General features: G+C 40.1%; 1 protein-coding gene across 3 annotated transcripts in view; it reads left to right on the top strand.

Moving 5' to 3' along the window:
* TOX (thymocyte selection associated high mobility group box) overlaps window positions 1-20,965 on the top strand; it is a 309,790-nt gene that overhangs the window by 248,972 nt on the left and 39,853 nt on the right. For all 3 annotated transcript variants that reach the window (XM_086695151.1, XM_086695150.1, XM_086695152.1), the window contains one exon: window positions 11,601-11,882. In XM_086695151.1, the coding sequence (XP_086551277.1) occupies window positions 11,601-11,882 (282 nt within the window). The remainder of the gene's footprint in view (window positions 1-11,600; window positions 11,883-20,965) is intronic.

The raw sequence follows: 20,965 nt of genomic DNA on the forward strand, positions 1-20,965 counted from the left end.
TGACCAATATAAGCTGGTTCACTTACTGGATAGCTGAGTGATCCTCTCACTGAGCCTTTGGTCCTCCGTGGGTCTGATGATCTCACCTGGTTATTGTGAGGGTTAAATAAGGCAGTGTGCTTAGTATATCAGGTAGGACCCGTAAGTGTTAGATATTATTAACAAAAGAACTTGAGACCACAATTATCAAAGGCTGTCACTGAGCACTTGAGACTGATCTGTGGACAGTTATCTGTTTGTCAGGTATCGACCAGTTTAAATCAGTTGTACTAAGCGTCATTTCCTGGAGAAATAGATTTAAAATGTGAAAGATATATTAGCTATTTTTTATAATTGATACCTAAATTTTTTTAAGTTTATTTAGACAGAGACAGAGCTAGCACAAGTGGGGGAGGGGCAGAGAGGGAGGGAGAGAGAGAGAATCCCAAGCAGGCTATGCACGGCCAGCACAGGGCTCAATGCAGGGCTTGAACCCACAAAGCCGTGAGATCATGATCTGGAGACAAAAATCACGAATCGGACACTTAACAGACTGAGCCACTCAACTGATACCTAAGCTTATGTCATCATCACACAGGGTTATAATCATGCAGAATTGTGATCCATTTTAACTCTTTATACCGTAATTACCTAATTTCAACATAGATTTTGTAGATGTTAAACCTGTAAATGGTAGATAATTCAAATTGTTAACATTAGTGTTTTTAAAATTAGTCACTGTTAAAACCTAATTATTGGTTGTGTGGCTCTATGTTAGTGGACATCGAAAGATGCACAAAATTGAAGACATTTGTCCAAATTAAAATTAGAACATGTAGCTCATATGTTCTAAATGAACATGTTTGCCTCTCCAATAATAATTTCATTATCACCAAGTTACAGGATAGAGTTTTAATTATGACCTTTATATCAGTAGAAGCCATGTATTTGGGATTAAAAACCTACTGCTTTAACTAGTCTAGTTAAAGACTGTGGCTTGATACATTCTGGGCTCCAACTTTTATAAAAACCAGAGAACACTCCTAATAACACTTTTCTAATTTCATGGTTCAATGCACAGTCAGTAAAGATTTAAATAATTCAGAAAGAAAGCCTATTCTCTTTCTTTATTAGAAGTTTGAGTCAGGCAAATTCTTTGACATTTAATAGGTTTTTAACCCTTTTAATAACTTTTTATAATGAAATTTATTGGCAGTTGTTTTAGAGAAAGGGTTATTATATTAGCATGAATAGCAGTCACTAGTTTTTATGATTAGTTTTGAGACCTTGACCTTATAGAACTCAAAGTGTATAAAAGCATAAATGAGTAATGTTAATATTAACGAAATTAGGTATACCCACAATTAAGAAGACTGTATATAACGATATTCATCCCATTATGTAACATGCTATAAAATTTTGGCAGCCAAATATTTGAATTTTTTAATTGTTTTAAAGGAGCTTAAGGTCACTTACAGAGTCAGACACTTTAAAGGAACTGAAAGACATGGTAATTTTCCTGGACTGATTTTACCAAATTATTAATATTATACTCAATAGGAGAGGATTTCTAGCCTTTTCCTATCTTGGTTTCATGCTATTTTAAATGTTTTATAATACATTATTAAAAGGATTATTGGAAGATTTCCATAATAAAATACTAATTTAAAATTGTACTTTTCTTCAAGTCCCCAATAACCTAGGAACATACAAATATTCTGCATAAGAAAGCTATCGGGCCCAAGCAGAATATAAGGTTTTAATTTTGCTTCTTGAGATGTACTTTTAAGTGAATGTCATGTGTATCTAATGATTTAAGAGCCTCTAAAAGAACTCAAATGTCACTTTCTGAACTGATGTTAAGAAGTCAATATTCCACTTGACATCTCCATTTTTACTAGCATCCCATTAACATTGCAGTGGAAAGTATGAAATTCAGTTAAATTTTCAAGTTTAAATATAGTATAAAGAACCATTTCAGCTGACTTGTGATGCTATAAATACACAGAGCTATTTCTCGTAGATAAACCACAAATCCCATAGGGCGTGTCTCGTAGCATTTACCAAATTTCTTGTCACCTATCTTTCCAATCCATTCTTTTTGTTCCCATGCACGCAATCCTTTGAAAGTATTCTGAAAATAAGGCGCATTATTCAGTCCCATCTTTTGGCACATCAAAGCAGAGATGTGAACAGACATTAGCATGTTTGAGTACACTTTAATATAAGATTATAGTTCCATGAACAAAGCGCTGCATCCACTTTGTGCAGACGCAAAAGGAAAGGCGCGATCTATGTGAATAAAGGGCTTCATCGACTCACATCACAGGTAGACCCAGTGCCGACTCATAGACTCCTTTTACCAGAGGTGTACTACCAATTCAGGTATTTGGGGAACCAGAGAGTCGACCAGATGGTCTCCTAAACCCTTTTGGATGAGACAAAGCTTTTAGTCGGTCTTCATCGTATGCCATTAATTGGAATTATGAGAGATGCTCTTCGTCAATTAAGAGTCAAGCTTGCCTGTTGTACATTTGCATGTTTCTTTTATTTGAGCCAGACAGAAGAGTCCTGTCAAGGGCACACTGGAGCACAATGTCAGCTTGTTAATACTGACGTTGATAGTTTAACAGTAACAGTAGGAGGCGAATAGTGTTGGTATGAAGCAATCAGAAATGGATGCCTCAATTTGAGTGGAAAATATCTTGCCGACTGTGTGTCGCTATACCCCATAACCTTCTGGCCAAGGTTGTGATCCAAAGAGGGGATTATATGTCCAGAGTTTAATGGGAGAGAAGAGTATACTGTGACCTCGAATACCTTTTTACGCATTTAAATTTTTTTGAACTTTGTAGCTACCAGTTAGCCTGTTAGCTGTGATTGGGAAGCTATTAAAATCCGGGTTATAAGTTCAACCTTTATCTGGGCCACTGACTTTCTCACAGTGAAACCCTGTGCTCTCTGACATAAGCTGCCCAGCTTATCCTGGAGACGATCTCCACGGATGCAAGCTTTTGGCTACCAGAATGCCTGGTCACAACTATGTCAGTGGCTCACCAAGAACTAGGACTCGTTGAGGAAAGTTGACTCCAGAGGATACCAAAAGATAAACATCTCCATCTTCCACTAAAGGTGACCCGGGTGGTCAAAAATAGGTTTACATTTGACAGAACATCTTCATAGTCTTTATTTTAACCCATCCTCGAGCAAGCATTTAAGGTCAGTACACTTCCCCCTCTTGAAAGTGAGCTGCGTAAGGACAGATTTCAGCGTGCTCACTCGCCATTGTTAACGTGGCCCCAACTACAGTGGCTGGTACAGAGTCGGCACCAATAAATAGTTGTTGTTGAAAAATCGTTATCCCTAGTTTAGAGGTGGAAAACGAGAGGCAATTCAGTTAAAAGTACGATAGATCGTTCGATTCAGAGTCAGCCCGATGATGTCATGAGCAAGGTCCCCTCTACGATGGCACACTGCCTCACATCTAGAAAAAGGAAGAAAAAAGGAATTTTTACAAATGGCGTAAAGTTGCTTGTCCGGTTGGTTATACGGATCAATCCAGATGCACACACAAGGGCGATTAAGATGCTTTCTAGATCTAGCGGATGTGACAGAAATAGAAGGCAAGTTTGGTTACACAGGGCAGGACCTGGCAAAGACGATGAGGACATTGAGAAGTTGGGGATCCCCCCACACACACCCACACACACCCCCACTGTGGCTATCTGCCCTTCAGCATCTGATCTTTGGTTCATGCCTGGGAGAGCATACACAAATTTAATTGATTAAATTGAAAATTGGTGAAATGATCTTTAGCCAGTATAATTATTGGCCCTGACTTTTAAAACTTTCAATGGTGTTTTCCTCTAACACATCAAATCCCTTGAGTGATAAGGGTCCCATTCATGGAAGAGGCCATAATGAGGAAGAGACCCCAGTCTGAGGGAGGAGGAAGGTTAGGCATTACGGAAGTTCCCATGGGCTTGACCATTTGTTTTATTGAGGTAGTTTTCATCTTTCCGTATGATGGTGGTTCTAGAAAGTGCTATGTCTTTCCATTTGGCAAATATCTAATGAATTGTACTCCAGAGCTCTTGCTTTCCTGTGATAATTAGTTTTATAATTACTATTTACCCTAACTAAACTACAAATATCCCATTTTAGTGTTTTGTGAAGAAATCTGAGCCCTGTTTATTCACATTGTCTTTTGGAAGAAAATTCGATTCCATCAAGTTATTCTGACTCAATATTGAAGATAAAAATACATGTTCATGAAAATATCCAATCTTTCCTTTGAACTTCACTTTTCCTAATCTTTAAAACTATAGCATGTGCTTTGCATATGTATTTTCAGATTTCCCCTTTTGACATTATCAATGTTCAATGTCAGAAGTCTAGTAGCAAAACTGTCGAAGTTTATTTAAATTACACGTTTCTAAATAATAAATAGAACACACATGGAGATCACCTAGAAACGATTTATTTAATTTGTTTGGACAACAACTAATTTAGCTCTCTCTTGGAATATGCACTTAGGAAAATAATACATGAAATTTGATTATTAAATTTAGCCACGCATTCATTCTGGTGTATACATTTACATATTAATTGAATCCCTGGCAAAAATATGTAATCAAATTGGGAACTTAAATAATATCAACATTTACATTCTTCTCGTAGACTCGTAGAGTGCATTATTCCTGAGAAAAATGGGAACTACTTGGTCTTCCTGGCCTGGTTGATCACGTAAGGCTCGATGTGCTACCAACAGCAGGCTCAGAAGCTTTTCTTTAGATGCTAAGGACGGTATGTGTTTGATAGAACCGAGAGTAAACCCTTGTCACAGCCTAAGCCAGCAGGGTCCCCTCATAGCCCCGGGGAAAGCGCTCAACGGTGAAGGGTGTGAAATGCTGACAGACAGGGGTAAATGGATGAGCTTCATAGATTCCTCGCGTTCTGCTGTTCCTGCTGCAATTGGCACACGTCCAGGCCTTGCCGGCAAAGACCACAGAAAGCAGCAGCTGGTAAACCACATTAGCAAATAAGGCCTCGGGGCTCCCCATGTTCCAGGCTCTGTTCACCAACTGCTATTCACTCAAACAGCTGGATCAGGGCAGAGAGAGCCAAGACGTCATTAGGGTTTTATGTGTACAACTGTTTTGATATGGATTGTCGGCTAGAGGCAGAGATAATGATAGCTTTCAAGGCCTGCGTGTTGGGCCGGGAAGGGATGCTGACATTTGAAAGAAGAAAACAGACTCTGGAAGGATGGTGAATTCACACGGTCTCTAACACTGAAATGCAGGCCTTCCTTTCTTCCGGTGCCGTCCGTGTGTGCAGTCTTCACACCGTCCAGTCACTGATGCGTTGCTCCAAGTGTTTGGTTTTTGGCTTTGGGTATGGCTGCTACACCAGAACATTGCTCATTTTTTAAAAATAATCTGAAATGAGCTACCTGGGATTCCCCCCACCCCCCCGCCCCGCCCCTTTAAAGAAAATCCAAGGAGAAGACAGTGCGAACGCAGTCTGGAACATGTATCAAATAGTACACCTGAGGTCCCCCGCTAGAGCACTGTCCTCAACCTGGAGCTTTTAACGCTGTCGGTAATGGGGGGGAGCGTGGTGTTAGGACCAAGCCCCGGATCACAAGGCAGGTCATGAGGGAGAATACACGGTATCTGCTTTGGTTTCCTAAGTGATTTTACCTGAGTTTTTGCTCTCCATTCATGGAAAAAAGGTTTTGAAAGAACCCCGTTGACATCTTCTCTTCATCGTTGTAATCCTCCTCCATTATTTTCATTGACATTTGTTAGCTCCCGTAATTGTAGGACCACATCAGTCCTCAGTAGCAAACTGTAAAATTTGAGGGAACAGTTGTGATTCTCAGGAAAAGTGAAATTTAGCACCCATTTTCAGTGGATTGAGTTTCCCCAAAGGGAAGATAGATATTAAGAGCCATTCAAAAGTAAAATGCTAACAATACCAAGGACTTTTAGCCAAGGAAAAATGAAGTTGACTGGGTTTGAAATAAACAAAATGAGAAATAAACACATCAGAAAGTAGCTTGGAGATGCTCGAGTCCTGAGAAGTTAGCAAATGAAGTTCCCAAAAGATCAGAGATGTCTAATACTGCTCATGGGAAGCCCGCATCATTAATCTTAATTGTACCTGGCCTCAACATCTAGTCAGTGTCACTCAAGAAATATATGTCATATTATATGTACCTATGGTCTGCCATGATCTGTCCTAGATACTAGGGCTACACTAGTAAACAAAAGAGATTCTATCCCTGCCTTTTTTTGCATTATAATCCATGAGGGTCTGTCAGTTAAGATTAGGTTGAACCTCACGTAAAAGTAAACTCAAAATGACAATAACTCTAAAAAAGACAGACATTTACTTTCCTTTCACTTTAAAGACTCCCACAGTAAGTAGATTGTCCAGGGTCTTGTAGTTTCAGAATAATCAAACACTCAAACATCTTTTTGTTGTGCCGCCAACGTCCTCAAGGCGATGCCTCTTGGTTCAAGACATTTCCCCAAGCTCTAGCGATCACACCCACAGTTTTGCCAGCAGCAAAGAACAAAGGACGGTGAGCCTTTCCCTTTAAGGACATTTCTTGGAAGTACCCACCCAATACTTTCACTTATCTTTCATTAGCCAGAACGCGGTCACATGGCCCGACAGAGTTGCAGATGAAGCTAGGCAGTGCCCTTTGTTGGGTTTCTGCCACAAAGGGAAACAGACATTATTCAAATCGGGACTGATGTTAGATGCAGCTCACTGGAAAAAGAGAAAACTCATCAAACGGGTTAGTCGGTTTCTACAGATGGTACTCATTTCTTCACTTATATACTGACTCAGCAAATATTTTTTGACTACTCGGAATGCCTAATTTAATTAAAAGAGATCTCATGAGGGATTGAAAGACACATTAGTCACATTAATGTGAAAAGCACATTAATGAAGAATACTGTCTAGGAGATACATACAGAGTAGACTAAGAAATCTACAAGTGGTGTCCCGTAAAGGAAGTATAGACAAAATGCTTTAGCAGTTCAGAAGAAGAAGGTTCTGGAAGATTTGTAGATGAAGTGACTTTTGAACTTGCCTTTAAACTGTATTTAAGGTTTAAATAGTATCAATATGGTAATAGCATTATGGAATTGAGAAAAGCACAAATATGTAGAGCAGATTTCATTTCTACTTTGATCTTTGTTGGTAGAAAGACCTGAGATCATTTAAACTCTATTATCCTCAATAGACTTGTACAGAGCAGCCATTTCTATAGGGCTGCCTCAAAGGGGAATAATAACGCTTGACAGATAAAAGTACTGAACAAACCACAGATCACTGAGCAAAGTTTGGGGGTTTTTTTTAACCGTTTTTTAAATTTTTCTGACAGCAAAGGCTCAAAAAATGGCTGCTGAATGCTGGAAGAGCAACACAGCCAAAGACATACGTTCAAGGGAGAGAGACATAGGCAAAGAGGAGCAATTAATTGGGTTTGGCTGAGCAGTAAAGGTGTGAAGGATAGTCATAGGGAATATGTTTTATTCGGAACCTCTCATGACACGCTGAAGAGTCTGGATGTAATCTGATAGGCAGATATCATCGGGAAGGTTTTGAGCCTAGGGCTCATGAAGAGTGATTCTGCGGTACTCTTCAGGGTGGATGCGAAGAGATTCTTTTTAGTTTAGTAACCATTGCAAGTGAAGAGGTGATGAAGGCATTCATGAAGTACATGAATGGGTGTGGACATGAATAGAAGGCAGATGGAAGCGTTCTTTTTGAGCAGACTCAGTGGAACTCACAAGACTGATAGGAAAGGAAAGAATCAAAAGTGACTAAAACATTTTGAGTAGGGATGACAGGGAGGATGAAGGTTTCATCAACAGAAACTGGACGCACAGTACCAGTTTGAGAAAGGAAACTTTGGGGTGGACGAAATGTGACTCAAGCAGAATGCTGGGAAATAGTTTAGGTGTGGAGAGTTGTAGGAAGACAAGAAGTCAATGAAGGAGTCAAGAAGAATCAAAGAGAAGAGCAGCTGTTATTAAACATGCCTTAAGTGAACTGTTCACAATACGTTCAAAATGTTGGAAATTAACGGAAATAATATTTTGCGAGGCGAAGTTTTATATTTGGCATTAAGACTGTAGTCAATCAATATCTTTCTAGAAGGAAACCAGTAATCAAAACATTTGCTTACCTTCATGAACTAACTAATTAATCTTATTTGTCAATAATCAGACTCCACCCAGTTTAATTTTCCCCATATTATACATTAGGCAATGATTAATACCGAACTGACTTCCGTGAGCGCAAGGTAAAATGGAAATACTAATATGGAAATGGGTGTTAATATCTGACATTCCTAAATGCATCTGAGCGCTGAAGAGATGGCTGTGCTCTCCAATTTGTGCTTTTCACCCTCCACACAGGAAAATTATTCTTTGATTCAGTGTTAAAGCTGCTGCCTGCCTGGCCTAATATCATGGTGACATGATATTCGGACTAATGATGAGTTTGCTGAGAAAGAGGTACCCTGTTGAGTACTTCATTGTCCTTACCTAAAGTCATTCTTTACCCCACTTTAGTGATGCCCACCTTCCTCCACTCATAAAACAAAGGTGAGAATACAAATGGTAGTATTCAGAGGCCTGTCTACAACATTAATTAACACGAGAAAACAAGTAGACCGATTACAAGATGGTGGGGGAGATAGGTGCCATAAAATGAGATTGTAGGCCATTGAAGACCCTTGGTTGTAGTCATAAATCTGAAACTCTGTATGTAGGTCAATTTAAAAATCATCCTCTGCAATATCATGTTAAAAGCACAATATTTTTGAAAGAGTAAGAAGCAATGGGCTCCAAACAGGCAGGTTACAAACCGTCATGCTTTGTAACAGGATTTATATGAAGAAGAAATAAAGTTATCAATTAGTCAAAAACTTTTGGAAAGATGATTTAGTTAAGGTAGGATTTTGCTAGTAAACATTTTAAATTTACAAGGCTAGAAAAATGTGTCTTCCTACAAATGTGTATGTGTGAACATGTGCTGTGTTGGGGAGAGGAAGCTGCCCTGGATAGGACAGTCCCATTATGGACATCCACAACTCTGTGCCCGTAATAAGAGAGTGTTCTACATGCTACAGAAAAAAAAAAAAAAAAACAAAAACAACAAAAACACAGTAGGACTCCAGAACATTAGAAAGTAGGCTTGAGGGGCGCCTGGGTGGCGCAGTCGGTTAAGCGTCCGACTTCAGCCAGGTCACGATCTCGCGGTCCGTGAGTTCGAGCCCCGCATCAGGCTCTGGGCTGATGGCTCAGAGCCTGGAGCCTGTTTCACATTCTGTGTCTCCCTCTCTCTCTGCCCCTCCCCCGTTCATGCTCTGTCTCTCTCTGTCCCAAAAATAAATAAACGTTGAAAAAAAAAAGAAAGTAGGCTTGAAAGGCCACCTAGTTGGAGAGTGTTATGCTAAGTGAAATAAGTCATACAGAGAAGGACAGATTCCGTACGTTTTCACTCCTATGTGGATCCTGAGAAACTTAACAGAAGACCATGGGGGAGGGGAAGGAAAAGAAATGGTTAGAGAGGGAGGGAGCCAAAACATAAGAGACTCTTAAGAACTGAGAACAAACTGAGGGTTTATGGGGAGTGGGAGGGAGGGGAGGGTGGGTGATGGGTATTGAGGAGGGCACCTTTTGGGATGAGCACTGGGTGTTGTATGGAAACCAATTTGACAATAAATTTCATATTAAAAAAAAAAAACAAAAACAAAAGAAAAAGAAAAGCCACCTAGTATAGACTGCTTCTTCTGTGTACTTTCAAAAGTGGCCTCGATTTTTATGATACCCTCTGTTAGTGGCACAATTTCAAGGGTATCTGTTAAAGCTAGTATGATTTCATAAGGAAGATCAAATTATGTAAGTGACGCGAACAACTATGAAGGGAGAAGAAAACATTTTAGTAAATGTGAGTGGAGACAACGTGAATGGACTACATAAAAAGTAGGAGGGTTGGAGAAATTCAGTTTAAATTCTGGAAAAAATGTTGATTTTTGCTGCTGGAGAGCAGCAAATACAAAACCGTGGGGCTGACCTAAGCCTTTGCCACGAGTGTAGGATGCCAGAGCCAGAGTGTAGGATGATACATAGAACCAAGTCGGAGCATTAAAAAAAAATTAAAAAAGAAAAAAAGCGGGGAGGCACCTGGCTGGCTCAGTCGGTTGAGTGTCTGACTTTGGCTCAGGTCGTGATCTCATGGTTCGTGAGTTTGAGCCCTGCGTCGGGCTGTATGCGGCAGCTCAGAGCCTGGAGCCTGCTTCGGATTCTGTGCCTCCCTCTCGCTCTGCCCCTCCAATGCAAGCAGACACCTCTGCAGTCTCGCCTTCAGTTTCAGATAGATCTAACTAGGTTGGTAAAATGACTAGGCGACATTGGTAGACAATGGTTTTATTACCAAAAGAAACAAAAAGAAGCCTATGGCTAAGTAATTTAATTGACCTTTACAGTATTTCTATGTCATGGGAACATATGCTGACAGGCAATTATGGGGCATTCTGACACCATGTGGGATTTTTTTTTTCAATGAAACAGAAAAAGATATCATTATTAATTTTATTTTTTCAGTTCTGAAATGTAACTAACCAGACGCCTCTTCATTGCCCTTCTTTTTTCCATTTTTTTCTTTTTTCCCCTCTCTTGTTTTATAATCCTCTACCTGCATGAACTCCCCAATTCCCCTCAGAGTGAAAAAAATGAGCCACTTCTATAAGCAGGGCAAAATACTCATTAGTTTAAGTTTGAAAATGTCAGAGAAACGTTAAGTGAAATCCACCATACTCCTCTTATACAACACATTTGACCTCTAGATACGTTAAGAGCTTCATCCTCCAATGCTTTTAATTCTAATCCTTGCAGAGACAAAATTCATTGCTTGAATTACAAGAGTGAGTCTCATTAAGGCTAAAAAGCAGTGACCCAGATAGCATAATGGATTAATATGGTGACCTTGCAACTTTAGAGCTTTACTTTCAAATCTGACTGTGCAGTCAAACCATTGCAATAGTCAATTAATCAGTTGGTTAATACCAGCCTGTAGTGTTCTGAGTCTGGAAGTTAGTAGATCATTTTAGCCAAAACTAGCCTATATAGAATTAAACTAAGAATCGTAGTACACTTAACTCGCAAAACCTTTCTTAAGGGATCAGAATAAAAGAAATAGTGTTTCACGAATGGCTGCAATGCTGTAAATCACTAATAACTATATAATTTTGACACTCTAAGAAGCATCATTTTTGAAGCTTATGTCATAAATATCTACTAATGATATACGTTTGCATGTCTTTAAGAAAGTAAATATAATTAATCAGGTCTTGAGTAATGAAATGGGATGTTGACTGAATTCTCAAGTTCTATTCTTTGGTAACAGTGGCTTTAGGGTGATGTATATGTTAGGGTTATTCTACGCTAGAGAGGGATTGGGGGTTGAGGTGGAAATATGCATAGTTCAGCAAGACATTCTACAGAGTTTTCGAAGTCTAAAGAATTAAAAAAAATTTTTTTTCTGGAAATATGTTTGTGAAAAACGATTCCCATCTTTGTTTTTGGTAGATGCAAGATATACGGAATCCAGAAGGAACTCAATATAGCTCCCACCCTCAGATGGCAGCCGTGAGACCAAGGGGTCAGCCTGCAGACATCAGGCAGCAGCCAGGAATGATGCAGCATGGCCAGCTGACCACCATCAACCAGTCACAGCTAAGTGCTCAGCTTGGCCTGAATATGGGAGGAAGCAGTGTCCCCCACAACTCCCCATCTCCACCCGGAAGCAAGTCTGCAACTCCTTCCCCGTCTAGTTCAGTGCATGAAGATGAAGGTGATGATACCTCTAAGGTATGACCAGGCCATTTTTAGGACCTATAGGAAATGCTTGTTGCCTAAAAGGAGTATTCTTTAATACCTTCCTTGACCAGTGATGCATGCAAGTTTGTATCATCCAAATGAGAAATGTTGGTGGGGGACATACTTTTTTAAGAAGCATGGAGTTACAGACTGAATAGATTAAATCACTTGCTTTTCCAATTACATTTTTCAGTCCCCAGTAAATCCTTTAAATACAGATGTATGAAGCATTAAAGTAGATTTCACCCACAAAATATAAGGTCTGCATCGTGAGTAGGGAGAATAAGTCTTGTAGAACTCAACATCCAGGGGCGCCTGGGTGGCTCAGTCGGTTAAGCGGCCGACTTCAGCTCAGGTCATGATCTCACGGTCCGTGAGTTCGAGCCCCACGTCGGGCTCTGTGGTGACAGCTCAGAGCCTGGAGCCTGTTTCAGATTCTGTGTCTCCCTCTCTCTGACCCTCCCCCGTTCATGCTCTGTCTCACTCTGTCTCAAAAATAAACGTTAAAAAAAAAGTTTAAAAAAATAATAAATAAAAAAAAAAGAACTCAACATCCAAAATGAAGCTTAATTCACCATTCAAAAGCATCTATTTTAATTTAACAATCTTATTTTAAAAAGGCAACATCTCAGGGATACAGTGATGGCTGTGTGTGCGTGTGTGTGCGTGTGTGTGCGTGTGTGTGTGTGTGTGCGCACACATGTGCATGCGCACATGCATGATGGTTAGATCAAACCTTTGAGATTATTCGTCCCAACCATTTCATACTGAGAATGAGGAAGGTAAGGACCAGGGATATTCTATGACTCCCTTCCATCAGCGGAAGCCTGGGTGTTTCCTGGCTTACTTTCTGTTAACCCCATGCCAGTATGGTTGTCTGTCTCTCCCTCTGTGTCACATTAAGTTATCTGTACAGGAAGCTAAGCCTTAAGTGTCCTTAGATTGGAAAATTACCTGCAGAAGCTTTTAGATCTTTAAAATATCCCAGACAGCTTTTTTAAATGTCTGCACCAAACCCAAGTGCATTCTCACTCAAAAAACACCAAAATAATCTTTTCATTACCTTGGTTATCAGTCAAGCATCTTCCAGATTTGTCCCATTTCTGGGAAGGACCCTTGTGCCCATTTACCATGCAAAATACTCACAGCTACAGGACTATTTCATATTCCTCCTTTTTCCTTTAATCTTACTAATGACTCGTCACTTGTGTCAGCCCTTTGCTTTCTCTTGACTTTTACAATAGTTTTATTTTAGGGGAAATTAATCTGTCAACATGCTACCAAAACCAACCTGGTAGGGATCTGACCTATATGGATAACTTTCCAATAGCTATACAATTTTTTTAAGTTTATTTAATTATTTTGAGAGAGACAGATACAGTGCAAGTAGGAGAGGGGCAGAGAGAGAGAGAGAGAGAGGATCCCAAGCAGCGTCCACACTGCCAGTGCAGAGCCCAAGGTGGAGCTCAAATTCCCAAAGCCATGAGAGCATGACCTGAGCCCAAACTGAGATGGGCACTTAAACGACTAAGCCCCCCCGATGCCCCTGCTATATTAGTTTTTTAAAGATACAGATAAATAGTGACTTAGATTTCTTTAGCCTAATGACCAAGACAAGGCTGCTGCATCGACTATAATTTATTATTCTCAGTATTCTTTTTTCTATTAATTTTTTTAACATTTATTTATTTTTGAGAGACAGAGAGAGACAGAGCATGAGCAGGGGAGGGGCAGAGAGAGAGGGAGACACAGAATCCAAAGCAGGTTCCAGGCTCCAAGCTATCAGCACAGAGCCCGATGTGGGGCTTGAACTCGCAAACCACGAGATCGTGACCGGAGCCGAAGTCGGACGCCCCACCGACTGAGCCACCCGGGCACCCCTTATTCTCAGTATTCTTGATGCTCTGGCATGTGGGCCTTGATCCTGGAAAAACTACATCTCCTGGGGCTCGCTAATTCCAAGAAATAGGACATGACTCCCCTGTGAGCACACTTTTGATAAACAAACCAACCAATCCGAACACATACCCCTAGTCGTTCACTTTGTCAAACTCACAGCAAGTCGATATATCTCCACCGGACCAAGGATCAGACAGCTAGGAACCACCTCTGTAGCCCATAGCTCACTGATGTTGTTCTAACTATCCAATCCTTATTCAGCGTACCTACCCCGCCTCACCCATCCCTTCCCACAAAAACCCCAAACAAGGCTCTGGGCCACGGTCTGCCCTCTCTCCGTGTCTGCCTCGTAAGCGCCCCCTTAACCGTGTGCTGTGCCTTCTGTTTCTAGGTATCTGTGAATACAGGCTTCTTCCTTCATGACAGTCCTTTCCATGTCTGCTGTCTTACTACCCCTGATTAGAACAAATCCTGGGGACGCTTTAGGACAGCTGCGTAGCCAAACATCATTGCTCATGCTGGTCCTGTCCACCTGCACAGCTTATTCCTATTGTCCGTGAGCCCGTAAGGTACAAAGGCCGGAGATTAATTGATATGACATAAATAATTTATGGGGCTAGTGACAACCCGCCCTTTAGCTGGTCCTTGAGAGGACAAAATAATATTCTTAAGAAAACCTGTGTTATTCTAGCAGTATCTAACAGTTGATAGGTACCTGGCCTAAAGGTGAGCACCAAGAATTTGTTTGTGGCCAGTGATTTTGATATTGGATGACGCATGAATAATTCAAGTGAATTCCCTAAACATAAATGCTATGTACTATATTACGAGGGGGAAAAAAAATCAATGTTCTTCCTATAGTAAAGATCAATTTGTGCATCTAGATTATATCTTTATCAGTATCCATTGCTGACATTTCAGGAAATTAGTGCAAAATTAGCATCTTCTGACAGTAAGTGGTATGCAGGATTATTCTGACTTACAATATCGTTTTCCACACTCTTCAGCATATATGAGTAGAAGACTGAGTAGAAGCCAGAAATTCATAGAGTTAACATTCACGGATTCCGCCATTCCTATTGGCCCATAAGGTCCGTGTCTTGTAATGTTGCTGAGGCATGAGTTTGTATGTTTCACACCCCGGCTGGTGTGAAAATTTACCAGTGCACATCCTATCCTGTCATTCAACGTCCACATCTCAAAATAACTTACAGCTCATCATGAAGTATAAGTATTGCACAGTAGAATTGGTACTCGGTTAGTGGTATATTTTTGAATTAGCCATGGGTGAAAGCTTGGGGATGGATTTCTTTTCTTAAGAAGCCATTTCTTGGGGCGCCTGGGTGGCGCAGTCGGTTAAGCGTCCGACTTCAGCCAGGTCACGATCTCGCGGTCCGTGGGTTCGAGCCCCGCATCAGGCTCTGGGCTGATGGCTCGGAGCCTGGAGCCTGTTTCCGATTCTGTGTCTCCCTCTCTCTCTGCCCCTCCCCCATTCATGCTCTGTCTCTCTCTGTCCCAAAAATGAATAAACGTTGAAAAAAAAAAATAAAAAAAAAAAATAAAAAGTTTTAAGAAGCCATTTCTTAAAACGGCTCTCTGTCTATACACATATTGTCAAGTTCATATTTACTTTATTTTTTAAAGTGTATTTGTTTCTTTTGAGAAAGAAAGAACATGTGTACAAGGGGAGGATGGGCAGAGAGAGGGAGAGAGAGAACCCCAGGCAGTCTCCTCACTGTCAGCGCAGAGCCCGACGTGAGGCTCCGGCTCACGAACTCTGAGCTCACGACCTGAGCCGGTCGGCCGCTTAACCAACTGAGCCACCGAGGCGCCCCAAGTTCATATTTGGTTTAAGTGTATTTTCCATCTTAAGAAAACCTACCTTCCAATTCCAGCTCCGCACACTGTTCTTCACCTTCTCTCCAGTTCAAAACCTTCCTCCCCGTTCATTCAACTTATATTTATTAAATGCCTGAAACCCCTCTGATGAAAATGTGCAAGCACTCTTCATCAAAAGATTAAACTGGCATTTTTTTTCCTTTATCCACGAGCAGGATTTATATGGAAGGTACCGCAACAGCTCCCGTTAAATGTGAAAGAGCATTAAGTCAAAAAGATCACTTAAATCATTTCTAACAAGAGAACTAAAAAAGAATACTTAGTCTCATACCAGGAAAAAAGAAAAAGCTTTTAAAGCTTCCCTCTTCGCACTTTGAGCTCTCGTAAGCAATTAGGTATTAAATCCAGCTTATCTAATTGAACAATTAAATGAAATGAGTTTGTTGTGACAGAGAGAAATATTGCAAATACATCAGTAAAATAAATTATCACCTTATAAACACTATCCATGGTCCCGACTGCTCTGGGGCTGTGTTGACAGCCTGAGGTCATAAACTACACGTACAGTAAAACATCAAAGAAACATAAACTTGGGGAGCTTGTGGTTCTAAGCCTGTAATCCAGCACTTGTAATACAACAGACACTGCGAGACACTTAAAGTATCTGCATTAGAAGTATATTTTTAGCACACTTTTCCCTTTCGGGAAGTTACGGGCTAAGAACCACAGTTTATCTTTCTCCATCCTTGTACTTTTGACTTTTCTACTTCAAGTATCGTCCAGTTTTACATGGGTCCCTTGTAAATGGCATATAGTTAGATATTCTTTACCTTTTTTAAGTTTATTTATTTATTTTCAGAGAGAGAGCTCGAGCAGGGGACGGGCAGAGAGCGAGGGAGAGAGAGTCCCCAGGGAGTCTCTGTACTGTCACTGAAGAGCCCAAGGCACCTGGGGCACAATCCTACAAACTGTGAGATCATGACCTGAGCTGAGATCAAAAGTCAGAGGTTCGACTGACCGAGCCACCCAGGTGCCCCTACTTTTAAATAAAACTGGCTTTATTTATATCGATATAAACTGATATAAACCCTAAAATATTTGGGTTTATTTCTCCATTTAAGTATGTTCCTTCCTATTTCTCCCACATATTCCATGTTCCTTTTTCTCTTTTTTACCTTCTTTAAGATTGTTCTTATTTCACTCATTCCATAATTTTACATCGTAATATGGGAAATTTTGTACTTTCTCTCCATTTAGTAGCTGCCTCTGACACACCAATGCATAAAATTCTAACATCGATTAATATATTTACTCTTATATTAACTCCAAACACCCCCCCTTCAGATTTATAGCAGAGCAGTTATTGCTGTTGTTTCAATCATAATTTAATTGAATTATGTCATTCAATAAACTCCATGAAGCATTATTTTTATCACTTTCACAGTCTTTTTTCCTTTAGCTATTTCTACATATTTAGTGTTTTCTTGCACCTGATACCGGTTTCGCTATGCCTTTAAAATTTGCTTTCTCGAGGGGCGCCTCGGTGGCTCAGTCAGTTAGGCACCCGACTTAGGCTCAGGTCATGATCTCACCGTTTGGGAGTTCGAGCTCCACGTCGGGCTCTGTGCTGACAACTCAGAGCCTGGAGCCTGCTTCAGATTCTGTGTCCCCCTCTCTCTCTGTCCCTCCCCTACTTGCTCACGTGCTCTCTCGCTCTCTCTCTCAAAAATAAACATTAAAAAAATTTTGTAATTTGCTTTCACGAGGAATATGGGAACCCTGATTGCCTTAAAAACTACTTTCCCTGTGTCTGGAATTTTAGGTTGCTAGTGACTCTCTTCAATCATATTGAAGATATTCTATTTCTCCATTGCATCCTGAGTTTTATGATTGCTTTCGAGAATTCTACTGCTCCACTGTCTTTTCTTTGAAAGCAATCTGCCTTGATTCTCTGACTGGTTTTAAGATCTTCTCTTGTCTTTGGCATCTGGCAGCTTCACTGTGATGTGTGTGGGTCTTTAAACTTACCGTGAATTTAATATTTCTGTTTAAACCAGTCCCGGGGAATTTTCAGCCATTATTGTTTTTCAGATATTTGCCTCTGTCCCATCTGGCTCCTTTCTCATTCTTGAATGCTAATACATTATGCGCTAGACTTTCTTTCATCTTTTCCACTTTCTTGCCCCTTTGTCTTATATTCTGACTAATTTATTCATGTCATTTTCCCACTTCATAATTCTCTTTTCAGCTAGATGTGATCTGAAATTAAAGACGACCTATTAAGGGTTTCATTTCAATTATTTTGTATTTCTGGTTTTATGTGGTTCTTTCTCAAATCTGGTTGGGCTGTTTTTTTAGCTGCTTGTCTTTATCCATATATGTCACCCTTTTGTTCCTTCGAGAGTTCGCTAATTCCAGCACCTTCGGTCTTTGGAGGTCAGTTTCTATCATCCATAGCTGCTGCTGGCTCTTGCTTTTGATGCCATGTTTTGCTTTTGCTTTTTGGCTTCTAGAATAAAAGCTGATGTGCATTAGAACTTGATGAGGATTCCATCGGACCTTATCCACAGGAGGGTTCTTCTGGGAATGACTAGAACCACTCCTGGCTTGAAGTCTTTCCAGGTCACCCAAGTAGAACGCATTCAGGGTATCAGTCCTTAACAAATGCTGGTTTCTCTCCATGAATTATCACAAAAGATATTTTCCACTCTTCATTCAGTATCGTCCTTGCAGGTTCTGAGAGGGCGCACGTAGGGGAAGTTGTTTTATCACACCCTGGCACTGAGAGTCTAGTTATTTTCTGTCCTGACTTTGATAAGGACAAAGTTAAGCACCTCACTTTCAGTCAGCCATGGGCTTTGTCTGCTATCTGTTGAACCTTTGACTCAATTTTACCAGGCTCAGCAACGATCTTGAAGACAAAAGCTGGCTTCCGTACTCTGCTCACTCCTTTGGGTCCCTGCTTTCACTTACTTTTTGCTTTTTTAAGAGTTTCTTACTAATCTGCTAGTTCATCAGTGCGTGTACTTTGCCATGCTGGGCAGAGAGAGGTTTTTTCCTCAGAGCAAATAGGCTAAGTCACTACAGCAACAATTAAATAAGCCTTTAGAAAAGTGCTTTTTATTTACCACCGTTCTGACGGCAAGAAGATTCCTGTACAAACTAAAAATGATAAGCAGACAGGTTTCTATAAACACTGAGTGAAATCAAGCAATGTTAGAACCAAATGTCAAGTCACATTATCAAGCAATAGGACAGCAAATTGGGACCCCGAAGTCTCGTATTTTCCTCATTGAACTGTCTTTAGTATGCAGCTGTTCAACACTTCAGATGGTATAATATAATATGTATGATACTTTTAAAGAATTCCTTAGATCCCAGCCATTGAAAAAAATATTCACTCCTTATTTACCAAAAATAAAGTATCCCGTTGGTGAAGGCTGAGCCTAACAAAGTAGTTCTGGGGAAAAATAACAAAATCCAGTCAAATAGCCAGTTAGCACTCAATTCTAAATAGTTGTTCCTAAAATCCATTTGAGTAATTAAATCATACTAGGACGGAGTATTCTCAAGGTGTAAATGTTCCTAGACGATTCACGCCCTAGATCGTTGAGCACACTTTATTAATTCGTGGAGTAAAAATAAAGTGAGATTGAACACAGGCACCTTGCGCATTCTACACACAGCAGGAGAAACCCTCTTTCCAAAAGAATAAGAAGTGAAAAGTATTGCCCCAGAGAGGCACATTTGGAACAGACCATGTGAATTCCACAGAATTGACAAATATAAATATAATAGGTATATATAATTGCAATCAACTCTCCTCCTCACTTTCACGTAGTTTTTCTGGACAGTGGTCCAAATTGTGTATCCTTACATAAGGCCACTGAGTACCCTTGCTGAACTCATCATCCTCAAGCAATACTCAGCTATGTTTGGCAGGATCAGGGATCCTTAAAAATGAATTTGCTTTATAAACGATGATACACATTCACACTGGTGAATCATTTCAGGAGTGTAGCATTTCATAAACCTTTTTTTTATAATTGATGTTTTGAGTCACTGAATGTACTGTTATTATTAATGATAATAATAAACCTGATTGCAAAATGAAAGAAGTATTATTGCAGCCTTGCTGATTTCAGAGTAACCAGATGACTTACTTTCCATGCTTATTTGAATTTATTCTCATAAGGGGATTTTGGACGGCATAGTTTAGAGAGAAAAGAGAGAATGAATTTAAGTAGCAAAATTTTTCACTTACAGCAACAGCACCATCACAAAAAGTGCTGTGATATGTCCTGTTTCTATGGCGAAGATTTTATAATATTTACTTTATATGATAAGAGTTATAAGTAGAGTTCCATGTTGTTTGTTCAGCCTATTATGCAGATGGTGCTTGATTAAAATCTATTTTAAACTCCAGCGATTACTGCAAGATAGTGTGCATTAAACAGCTCTCCCAGCTCCATTAAAGGCTTTGGGGCCGCGGCAGTTTATTTTAAATATGCTTATAGACGTTTCTAGCTTCTCCAGGGACATTTCAATATCAGTGATTCTCTTTCCTTGAGAGTCTTAACTCGTGTACTCTGTATTCTTAAGAAGTATTATCTAAGAAACACCGTTAACACACGCTTTTTTAAAGTGAAAAATTATTGTTTTCTTGTGATAAATAAGTTAAATACATCACTATAATTAAGCAATAAGACATGACAGGAGTGGGTTACCAGGAGCCTAAGGACACCTCCAGGGATTGTAGAAATAAATCTATGTCTACGAGTAAGTTACAGGAAGCCCATGCGTCTGCGTGAAGCTTATGTGAGAGTAATATTTATTTATGCATTTGTGTATGTATTTATTTATTCATTAGTGCCTTAATCGGATGTCAAGTAAATCTGTCGGTGATCAGGATTACAGTTAGGGCCATTACAACCCAGCCATGTTTTGGTTTTCATACAACTTTTACATTTGTTTCGAATGCCCTTTGTCTTGGAACTCTGAGCCTCTGCCCGGGTGCTGTAAGATACAGCAGTGGACGTGTGTGGTGATCCACAGCATGTAGGACCCCATACCAAGGCTGGGAGAAATTAACAAGGCTGGGCACAGGAATGGCACCTGGTCCTTGCTTCGAATGTGCTTGTTGTCATCACGGGGAGTTTATACTTTTGCATTAGACAGTTTCTTCTCTATTCGAGAGCTTATGAAGTTGGGATTAAATTTAACGCTCTCACTTTAGAGCCCTAGTAACTTTAGAAATGTTGCGCTCTAAAACAGTGCCTGGTACACAATGCTGTACTGTCCATTGCAGTCGCCACTAGTCATGCATGACAGCACCT

The sequence above is a fragment of the Puma concolor genome, chromosome F2, assembly GCF_028749965.1.
Source record: "Puma concolor isolate L17-30 chromosome F2, mPumCon1.1.hap2, whole genome shotgun sequence".
Taxonomy (NCBI): domain Eukaryota; kingdom Metazoa; phylum Chordata; class Mammalia; order Carnivora; family Felidae; genus Puma; species Puma concolor.